We start from the raw sequence: 11,632 nt of genomic DNA, 5'->3' as shown, positions 1-11,632 counted from the left end.
AAAAAAAAAAAAAAAAAAAAAAAAAAAAAAAAAAAAAAAAGACAATTTCCCATTAAAAAGCAAGAGCTAACATTGTAAGGTGGAAGTTTATAATACACATATAAACAGATATATCCTAACAGCTCAAGGAACAGGGGAGTAGGAAATGGAATTTTAATGCTGTAAAATTCTTTTATTTGTCAAGTGAGAAGAATGAAGCAGAACATGAGAAATAAAAAGTATCATGTGAAAAGTGTACAATATTAACTCTAAGTAGATTTTAATAAGAATGTATATTGTTAGTACTAGATTAACCATTAATAAGGCAGGTGCTGTTCAAACCAACAAAGAAAATAGAACAGAATGGGAAACAATATTTAACAGAACCCAGAGAACTCAGGAAGGAATGAAAGAGGATCATAGGAAGGACAAATGGAAATCAAAGAGCAAGACAGTATTACTTAAACACCATTATAACAATTACTTTACATATAAATTAAGCACTCCAAATAAATGGTGAGTGTAAGGGCCTGTTTAGCCAGAGCGGCTCCATCCAGTAAAACAGTGATTTTGTTGGATTGACAGACTTGATTAAAAAGCATGATCTAATGAATGCTATCTAAGGGATGCTTAAAATATAAAAACATAAATTAAAAATAAAAGATATACCAGCCAAACAGTTAATCTGAGAATGCTGGCATGGCTATATTACTAGATAAAACAGATGCTCAAAGAGTTACCAGAGATAGAGACAGCTGATAATGACAAAAGGATACATTCATTAAAAAGAAATGACAATCCAAAATACATAGACACTTGATAAAAAAGCTTCAAAACAGATGAATATTGATATAACTAAAGGAAGAAACAGACAAATCCACAATCATACCTGGTATTAACACCTCTCTCTCAGTAATTGATAGAACAAGGAGAAATAAAATCAGTACAAATAGAGAAGACCTGAAAACACAATCATACAAGTTTATACCATTAACATTCACAGACCAACAGACCAGACAATTGCTGAAAACACATTGTTATCAACTATAGGAATGTTCAGGAAGGCAAACCACATGTGACCTATTCAATTAAGTCTTAATAAACTTCAAAAAAGCTGAAATCTTGCAGAAATTACAAATCAGTAACAATAACATATTTAGACAGATCACTGTGTTATTAACTGTCCCCAATGTTATTAACCCTTTAATCTTACATCCTCTTTAAATGCATCCCTTCCTCTTCTTTCCTTTACAACAGAATGTATTCTTTAACATGAAATGGAATATTTAAAGTGAGAAATCATAATTAGTTCGTTATTGATAGTTTACAACAACTGTATTTACTTCACCACTTGTTATTAATAACCTTGTGTAAATTTTTAGGACTGCTGACAAGTTTGAAAAAATTTCTATTAAGTTTCTTTCCTATATAAGCCTAAGATTTGTAACAACTGTCCTTGAAGTAGCTTGATTCCATTGTTTCGGTACCTAATTTTATCCACTAACTATACATCCCATGCTAGGTTTAACAGTATATATTCATACCCTCCTACAACTTCTGACTCTGTACTTTACTTCTATACTACCCAGTGAGTGGGAGTGTTCCTGGAGAACATTTCTTACACCAGGAGAGCTGGTATATCTGGCTATAAATGGAACTAACTGCAAAGCACACAAATACAACTCATTAAACCTATTCAAGTCAACTTCCCCCTACCTACATGTTCCAAAATGTTCCAAAAATGTACTCAGCCATTCCAATGTCACTTGATAAGACAGGAAATGGGATGGAGGGGGAAGTCAAAATGGAAAAGAGACAGCAATCTTAACCATTTTAGGTTAAAACATTCCACTTGAGTATATTTTACAAATATGAAAATGTAAATTCGTTTCTAAGACTCCTAACATGGTACTGGGCTTGTTCAAGTAAAGCCTTGGAAGCTTGGACTTCACTAATTGCAAAATCATCCTGTCTCTGGTGAATGAGATTATATTATTTTCACTGAAAACTATGAGATTAGGTAAATTCCTTGTCCAAAGGCTTGTTAATGATACCATTATACTGACCACAGTAATCAGCACTTACTGAATACTTAGAATCCATTAAGTACTTTACATTTAATCCTCATTGCATTTCTATGAAGTAGGTTCTATTACAATTCCTAGCTTACAGATGGAAAAGATAAGGCACAGGCAGATAAAATTACTTTCCCAATTACATCACTAGTAAATGGTGGGTCTATCCTTGAATCCAACCAGCCTGGAAGTCTCCAGGGCTTCCACTCCTTTTCAGGGTGCTAAACTGCTGTAGGATAAGTTTGTGAACATGGTCTTTGAGTTTTGAGTGTGAGTATACTGGGAGGAAAAGGGGACAGAGTGAGGAAAGAATAGAAGAGGAAAGGAAATGCAGATACATTTTTAAAAATGTAATGTGTTTTATTTCACTTTAGTGCAGTAGTTGTGAAGCTGACTTTAGTATAAAAGCTAGTCACTGTTAACCAAATGCAAAACTGACTCAGCTAAAATTAAAAAACTTTCTGTTCCTGTTACAGGACTATGACCATAATCAAAATATCTAAATACCACAACATCCTCCAACTCCTTGAAAGACATTTCCTGCTTTCACTTTCTCACGCGACACTGAATCCTCAAACCACTAAAAGCCAACCCAGCAACATCGGTCTTTCCAAGTGACCAGTACTTTCTTGATTATCAAATCTAACAGATACTTTCCAAATGTTTTTGCATGTTTAGCAGCAACATAATGCTTTGGTTAGTAGCAAAGACAATGAAAATTCAAATCACAGCTCAGCCACTTACTAGCTAACCTTGGATCTAACCTTGGATGAATTACTTAACCTGTATCTGTTTTCCCAACTATAATATGGGAATAATAATATCTATTTACAGGGCTCTTTCAAGACTTAAACGAGGGAACATTGTAAATCACTTGAGTGTGTGTACCAGAAAGCAATTTATCTAAGAGTTACTACTTGTGAGTTACTAGTTATGATACTACTCCTTGAATCTTACCTTACTAAGTATACAAGACACCACTCTCTCCTGGTTTTTCTCCTACGCCCCTGGATTATCTATCTCTTATTCATGCTACTTTCTTAATATTGACATCCTTCAACACATCTTCTCATTCTGTTCTTTGGCCCAAATCTCCCTGAGGAGGAACCCTTTGAGCTCCAGAACCCCAAATCTATTTGCCTACAGGACATTACTACCTGGATACATCTAATAACCTCTGAAAGATATCCAAAACCGAACTCATTATCTTTCTTCCTAAATGTATGCCTATTATTCTCCCAGGGTTGACAGGACTTAAAACCAGGGAAATTTCCTGAACTCCTTTTTAACCTCTCTCATCTACTCATCTTCCAAGACCTATTGATTCTGCTTGTCAGTTCCAAAGCAAGAATGTCTAAATTCTAACACCAGCTCTACTACTTATTAACTGCATGTTAAGCAGTTAAGCATGTCAAGCCAATTATTTAACCTTTTAGAAATGCAGTCTCCTCACAGCCCAAGAATAATAGTACCCAATCCATACGGTTTTGTGATGATTAAATGAGTTGATATACATAAAGCACTACCAAGTTCCCAAAAGGGCTTAATGTTAAATTTTGTTATTACTATTATTTCATTACTATTTTGTCTGTCTCCATCCCATCATCTCCTCTTGCCCCTGGTTCAGACCAACATCACCTCTAAACTAAATTACTGCAACTCTGTTGCCCTTTTTGATATACTCTTCACCCAAAAGACAGAGTAATCTAAACTCAAAGTAAATCATGTCTTTGTCCTGCTTAAAATCTATTAAGGGTTATTATTAAGGGATGTTATTTAGGGTAACATCCAAATTTTTCAACATGCACTTGAGGGCTGGCTTACACCCAAAATGAAAGGTATAATCTCAGTCATCCTTTAAGTTCCAGCTCCATTTTCCTGACCTAACTTGTCAGAACCAAAGGTTCTCTCCTAAACGTTCACATACCACAATGCTAATACCAACCTATTAATTATAAACAGAGATTAGGTAAACTATCCAAACCCAAAAGAATGCAGTCCCCTTTAGTTCAAGGATCATATTCATTCATCTTTGTACCCTCAGAATTTATTCCACTGTATCACAGAAGAATTCAATAAATGTTTGCTAAATGAACACTAAATAATTAAGAATAACAGCACCAAATAACGACAAACATTGTGACACACCTAAAACTATTCCTAAAACAACTCTTAGAAATAAGCTAAACATAAAAATAAGCATTCATTTTAGAAGAAAAAAGCATTCTGAGTGATGAAAATTCTTACCTGTATGTATTTTTTGCTATAATCACAACCTGGCTGTAGAGAACTGATATCTACTTTGTTTAATTCACTTAGCAGCTCAACTTCAGGCACTCCATTGACTTCTTTTATTAATTCAAGTGGCATATCAGCTCTGTTTCAAAATGTTGTCCAAAGCAAATTCAACTAGGAAATTGACAGCTTGCTGCTGAAAACACAAAGACCAATGTTTTATCCAAAGTATAGTCAGTAGTTTTAAGTTTCTTTGACTTAGTTTTGCTTTTTCTTTAAGTTAGTAATCACTCTTGGGGGTGGAGTGGATTACTCTGTAATTTTATTACAAGGGTTATTATACACCTTCCCCTAAGACACTGAAACTCAAGCCTTTTCTATTTAGTTTTCTATTTAAAGAAGTACTTCTAAAAGCCAGTTTTTGGACCTGTGAAAACTGCACTGACAATGTCCTTTGGCAAAACTGTGCTTTAAAATGTACTAGCTACTGGGGAAGGGGAGGGGGATTGAAAAATTTGGTTTCTTTTTTCATCCCTTAGCAGTTGTAATATTGTGTACTCAAATTAGGCACCTGAGATGCCTGGGTGGCTCAGTGGGTTAAAGCCTCTGCCTTCAGCTCAGGTCATGATCTCAGGGTCCTGGGATCCAGCCCGGCATTGGGCTCTCTGCTCAGCAGGGAGCCTGCTTCCTCCTCTCTCTCTGCCTACTTGTGATCTCTGTCAAATAAATAAATAAAATCTTAAAAAAAAAATTGGGCACCAAAAGGTTATTACTACAAAATATATGCTGTCTCCTGCCTCCAGCCCCTATACACTCTCAAGGACTATTAAACTGATACTAACTTGTGCTTTCTGGTTTCAATCTTATTTCTCAAACGTCTTGAGTGGGACACGCACCAGTGCCAAAACCTAATTTTAATATGTGCGCATCAACCTTCCCCAAGCCCCTGGAGCTCTGTGAGGGCGAGGACTTAGACTAACTCAACTCAGAGGCTCACAAAACGCCAAGCAAGATACTGAACACAGCCCTCTCACGCTAAAGACAATTATGAAGGGTCTTTCTGCAATAACGACACCAAATTTTGATCTAAACTAAACCAGCTTTTTTTTTTTTTTTTTTTTTTTTTTTTTTTTTTTTTAGCATACCCGCTCACAAACCGAAAGACTTCACACCCATCCAACGAACTCCAAACCGACGCAGAAATTCACTCACCTACGCACTAAAGAAAAACAAGGAAGTTTAGAAGGGCGCGCAAGTGACATCACACGCATGCGTATACGGTCTCTAGGGCTGAACTTACTGCTCCCAGGCCCGCGGAGGACGAACTGCATGCATGATGGTTTCTAGGCCTAAGGTATCCTGGAAGTTTCGCATTTTACGTAGATGGCGCGCGCCAGGGGGAGGACGGGTCCTTAGTAGAGTATCCGCCAGGAATTTTCGTCCCAGCGCCGGGCAGTCTTCTACGGTCCAGGCTGGAGGCGCGGGCAGGGGAAGCGGGGGCGGCCCGCTGGGCGATTCATAAATCCTGTAACCAATAAAAACTCTGTTCCAAACCGGGGGCGGGATTTGAGATTAGAAGCTCCGGTGGGCAGGGCACTTCCTGTGCCCCTCCGTTCTCCCTGCCCTTAATATGCTTAGGCTGTGGACAAATATGTTTAAATGCCAAGGGGAAACAATAAGGAGAAATTGGAAATCTGTTGAGAGAAGATACATAACTCATGATAGGAGGTGAAATGAAAGTGGCCAGAATCCGGAGCCAAGGTGGAGGATTTCACTTAGGGAGAGAAGGCACAGTATTTCTGAGTTGGATAAGACAATAAGAACTAGAAGAGGATCTAAGCCTTACTTAGCATCGTTTATTTCAAATGGACAGTTCAGCTCCTGAGCTCAGCTTCTTGTCCCCTTGGATTTGTGCACGGTATGTGAATACAAGGGCGTGAGGGGAAAGAGAAGGTGGGCTAACAGAATGCTTCCTGCTTAAAAAATAGTTACTTTAAACATAGCTATTTCCTCCTGCAAATACGTATCTACAGCGGATATCCAGATTAGCCTTGGAGATATTTATGCAATTATTTATTACATCCTGTCTTTGCATTGAGGTGGGTTTCACTTTTATCAAATGATCGGAAATATAAATAGGAAATTAGCAAAAGATTCACAGTTAAAAATACGTCTTATTAATTATACCCCCAAGCCATAGTCCTATAAACCAATAAAGACGTTAATCCAGTCTATCTAAAAATAGCATTACTCATTAAGTTATTTCTCCGTAATATCTGGGCGCATCTGGACGACTGCGTCTTAGGTAGAAAAAACGGGGGGCACAGGAAGTTCCCTGCTCGCAGGAGCTTCTAATCTCAAATCCCGCCCCGGGTTTGGAACAGAGTTTTTATTGGTTACAGGATTTATGAATCGCCCAGCGGACCGCCCCCGCTTCCCCTGCCGGCGCCTCCAGCCTGGACCGTAGGAGACTGACTCTGAGCCACCAGGCACCACCACCACCACCCGCCCCCCCAGTCCAAAATTTTATAGTCCAGTTCAAAACAAAACAGGTAAAGTACTTTCTCTGCAGTGAACCCTCTGGCTCTATTTCAAAATGGCTGCAGTCGTGTCAATTTTTCATACCACAATGTGAAATGCTCAATTTTTTAAAAGTTAAAATGAGATTCTCACCAATAAATAATGAGTACTAAAAGTCAATAAGTATTTTTTTTTTTAAAGATTTTATTTATTTATTTGAGAGAGAGAGCATGAGAGCTAAGAAGGTCAGAGGAAGAAGCGGACTCCCTATGGAGCTGGTAGCCTGATGCAGGACTCAATCCCAGAACTCCAGGATCATGACCTGAGCTGAAGGCAGTCGCTTAACCAACTGAGCCACCCAGGTGCCTGATAAGTATTTTTACTAATAAAAACATAAATATAAAGATATGGTGCTGTTTATAAGTTATTAAGCAAAGATAAAAGGAATTAATCTGCATATTTCTGGTACTTCTGTAATGGAGACCAAGTTCTTTCTGTTCACCGCACAGTAGGCCTGTCAAGAGGAAAGATGTTGGGTAAGGAAAGCAACTTTATTTGGAAAGCCAGCAAACTGAGGAGATGGTGGACAATCATCCCAAACAACCATCTTCCCTAGTATGAAATTCAAGTTTCTTTTATGTTAGCAAAAGGAGGAAGTCAAGGGGAGGTTGGAGTCAAAATGATTACTGACCTCTGTAGACATCTCAGGAAGCTTGTATATCTTCTTTGTCTTTGGTCAGTTGATCTTTACATACAGGAATCTGGTCATGCCATTTCTTAAACATAGCATAGTCAATTCTATATGTATTTCCTTATCCTTGGATGGGGTAGATTTGGGGTAAAAATCAATTTTTATAAATCTTAGTTGTAGCATGCCTATGTGCCGGGCTAAGCAGAAGTTTCTAAGCTAGAGGTCACAGCTTCAAAAGAAACAAGCAATATGGAGTCAGACATGCTAAGTTTCTCCCTGATACACTTCTCTCTTGTTAGCATTTTTACATTGCTCTTTACTATTTACTTTTTAACCTGAAACTCTGAATTGAATTTCCTAGTCACCCAGTACTTCAGATTTATTTTCTTGGCAATAATTGCTGCATCATTAGCCCATTACTATTGTGATTTACAATCTTCCTGCAAGCTGTTGTTTGCACGTTGCATCCCTACAGTTTGACAATATCATCTTACATTTTCTGAGATTCCCTAGCAGATTTCCTAGCTAGGTGACATTGGTTAGAGTTCATTTCCTTGTAACCTAAGGGAATTTTTGTCCAACCCTATTGAACATCTAGATCAATTTATAAAATCCTATTTCAATAAAGCATCAAATTTTTATATGATATATTTGAAACAAGATAATTCAGACATAAATTATAGCAAATTTATGTTTAAATTAATAAATTTAAATGATGAGAACTGTAATCACTTAGTACATATTAGGAAGGTAGCATAACAGGGAATCTAAATGTGCAAAGCAAGGTCTGAGCTAAGCAAGAAGGGCCTAGATTTTCATATGAGGAGGAAAGGGTCATTCTCCTGTTTTGGATCCTGCCACATGGCACCTAGTGACTCATACTGAGTGAAAGGGTTAAGATAGGCTGACTCCACAGAGATAGCCTTCTGTTGAGTTATACTAATGATATATGTTAAGATGGAAAACAAAACCTCCATTCAGAAAAATTAACATGAGTATTAATTCAGAAAAAGATTCTCTGACAAGTTGGCTTATAGAACAAAACCAAGACTTGCAGGTGCCTATGTGTGGGAAGAACCATGTTGCCTAAAAATATGGTTGGTTCTTCAGGTTTCTCTGTAGAGGTGAAGAAGAGAAAAATTAAAGAGGAACCATCAAAAAGCTAGATGGTGTATACTCTCTGGTGCTTGTGCTGTCTTCCATTCACAAATTAAAAAAAAAAAAAAAAACTTTACTAGAGTAAAGTTACTGAGCTCACAGTAAGGAAGCAGGGAGCTTTGTTCATGTTCATATTGATACCAGTATAACCGAGGCAGCGCACAGAAGAGATGAAGAAATATAAGAGGAAAAGACCTGCTGGAAATTAACAAACATGAAGGATAAATTAGAAGATCTTTCAACTTAGCACTGTAAAAGTAGGGGTTTATGTCTAGAGTTTAGAGTGCCTCTTTTTTACATGCCCTATGTTTTATACCATGAGGATATGTTCTGGAAAATCCTGCAGTAACACTCACATATAGAACCTCATTTCTATGTAATCTTAGAATAAAATATTGCATTGATGGCTTGTTTGTTTTGGAAAGTCAGTCATCTAAAAGTTGGAGAGCACCATAGTAGGTAGCTATTTATCTGCCCAATATTTTTTCTCTTTTTTTCCTTTCTTTATTGAGTGACCCAAAATAGGAACATTTTTAAAGCCTTTATAATGAAAGATTTTAAGTAATGGAAAATTGATTAGAAGGTTGCATGTTTTTTAAATTCATCATGGTTATTTGGAATAATAGAGAACCATTTGCTTTAGGTTCAAAATGCATTTTTAACACAAAAAGACATTTCCTAACTTTGTCAGATCTTCTATTAAATAGAATCTGCATTTATTCATTATATTCCTATTTTTTTTCAGGAATGGAAAAGCCAACATCACAGAGTTCCCTTAATGAACACTGAAGGTATTTTATTCATTTTTCACCTGTGTACAATAACAGTGAGACTTTCTATGGCTAAATGGCAGTATATCTTTTCTTCCCACAACTTGCCCATTAAAGATTATGTGTTGTTAGAATGATAGGGCTGTAGCCAACTGAATTAATTAGAGAGTAAAATATCATTTGTGTTGGCCCTACTTTTATCTAGTTCTCCATAGTAAAAAATTAGTCTAAGACATCCTTCCTATGATTACAGCAGAATAGAAATGATTACCATATAATCACATTTGAAAAACTTCAGTTTAATTAGGATATATTCAACCCAGAGTGCAGTGTCAGAGTCTGGCACAGCCAAAGGAATACAACAGATGGAGAAAAACAAATACTCTGCCATTCCTACTTATTTTCATATTAACATGGTGTAAATGGGTCCAAGGTCTAGAGGCATGCTTATTTAACAGTCTTGTAAGTGTATTAAAATTTTTAAAAAAGATAAAGAGGAAATATATTCTTTTTTGTTTTTTCATTTTTCTCTAACCATTAAGATTTTTTATGTATTCCAAATAATCTGCTAATTCTATACATATTAGACTCCCAAATGCTAATAATAACTTTGATCAGTCTCATCCTAATTTTTCCTTATCTTAGAAATGCCTCTTTTCCTTCCATTTATTCCTGACTTTTTTTTTTTTTAAGATTTTATTCATTTATTCGACAGAAATCACAAGTAGGCAGAGAGGAAGGCAGAGAAGGGTGAGGAAGCAGGCTCCCCACTGAGCAGAGAGCCCAATGCGGGGCTTAATCCTAGGACCTCAGGATCACAACCCGAGCCGAAGGCAGAGGCCCTAACCCACTGAGCCACCCAGGTGCCCCTTCCTGATTTTCTTTATATCACGTCATCTATTCCTCCCTCAAAAAAATCCTATCCTCTTTCCCACAGTTAAAGATTCCGGAAGGAGCACATAACCTAATGCATTCCAAGTAGAGATGAAGAGATATTTGCTGGAGACTTACCTAGAAAAGATAAGTCTATAAGTTACTAAATTACCTTCTTGAAATGTTTAATCCAGGCCACAGGAAAAAACAGGTTTCAAATCAGTAATCATAGAAGCGTTGAACAAGGACATTGGATGATGATGGCTAACAAAATATAAAAACTCTCTCCAACACAAATCACCTTTAATGGCCATAAATATTATAAAATATTAAATCTAAAGTGGTGATGGAAAACTAGAATGTCTTTTATCAATTAGTCATGTTATTTGAGGAATCCATTAAATACAGAAAAAAGAAGAAAGAGGCTTACAGAAGAGGATTGAGCAGCAGATGTGAAATGGTACCAAAGGATGCTTCATGCCCAGAGCAACACATTCAAACAGTTGGGGAGGCCCCCAGAGAAGGGATTATTTGGGTGAATGCATGTGGAATAGCTGGACAGAGTGCTCTTCTTCCCTGGGCATCAGCTACATTTGTCCTTGGAACAAAGTGGCAAGGGTGAGTGCCTGCATCATTGAAGCCAGACATAATCAGACAGAAATTTTTGGCATAGTCTACCAGCATTTTGCTCCCACAGTCTCCTAAGGCTAGCTCTTATGTCAGAATGTATATCCACAGCCAGGCAAAAACAAACTATCAAACAAAAATATCAGGAGCTAGCAGAAGTATTGCCAAAATTTTAAGGAAAACATGCTTTACTAACATCAGTTACCAAACCCAATCTGACAAGAAATGAATCTCAAGATTGTAGAGAGCAAACAGTAAGTAGACTTTAAAGGAATCTAATTAACTTATTCAAAGTGAGTCAAAATGTTACAAAAATGTCAGAAATAATAAAGGGACCTATTATAGATGTAGGATATTAAATGACTATAAAATAATTGGTGTGACAAGTTTTTTGAAAATATGAAATATTTTGTATGTAAATATTAAACAACACATTACTGCACAAGCAATGGGCCAAATAAGAAATCAAATGGCAAATCAAAATATGTCTCAAAAAAAAGTATGTCTTAAAACAAAAGAAAAAGAAAATGCAATATTCCAAAACTTATGGGATGCAGCAAAAGCAGATAAGAGTGAAATTTATGCAATGAATGCTTGTATTGAGGAAAAAAGTTCAAATAAACAACATTAATTGTAAAAATTTACACCAATAAAATTTAAAGGCTAAATGAAATGGATAATTGTGGGGGATATAAATTATCTAG

At 36.6% G+C, this 11,632-nt stretch overlaps 1 protein-coding gene and 1 long non-coding RNA gene across 7 annotated transcripts in view; one reads left to right on the top strand and one right to left on the bottom strand.

The window, feature by feature from the left end:
- Window positions 1-5,663, bottom strand: part of LOC111152036 (protection of telomeres 1) — a 77,478-nt gene extending 71,815 nt beyond the window's left edge. Inside the window, exons 1-3 of one of the 6 annotated variants that reach the window (XM_022510316.1) lie at window positions 5,590-5,663; window positions 5,435-5,508; window positions 4,302-4,485 (exon numbers count right to left, since the gene is read on the bottom strand). In XM_022510316.1, coding sequence (XP_022366024.1) covers window positions 4,302-4,424 — 123 coding nt within the window. In that variant the 5' untranslated portion in view covers window positions 4,425-4,485; window positions 5,435-5,508; window positions 5,590-5,663. Of the gene's footprint in view, window positions 1-4,301; window positions 4,486-5,434 lie in introns of those variants that run through there. The other 5 variants (XM_022510317.1, XM_022510314.1, XM_022510313.1 and 2 more) reach the window with 5 other exon arrangements.
- A 1,476-nt stretch (window positions 5,664-7,139) lies between these two features.
- Window positions 7,140-11,325, top strand: LOC111152093. The gene is made up of 3 exons (XR_002640902.1): window positions 7,140-7,171; window positions 9,404-9,449; window positions 10,366-11,325. It is a non-coding gene; the product is annotated as an uncharacterized LOC111152093 (long non-coding RNA).
- Window positions 11,326-11,632: the final 307 nt, after the last annotated feature.

Source organism: Enhydra lutris, unplaced genomic scaffold, assembly GCF_002288905.1.
Source record: "Enhydra lutris kenyoni isolate GAN:26980312 unplaced genomic scaffold, ASM228890v2 scaffoldscaffold27, whole genome shotgun sequence".
Classification (NCBI taxonomy): Eukaryota; Metazoa; Chordata; class Mammalia; order Carnivora; family Mustelidae; genus Enhydra; species Enhydra lutris.
Note: the sequence above shows the minus strand (reverse complement) of the source record. Positions and strands in the feature narration are given on the sequence as shown.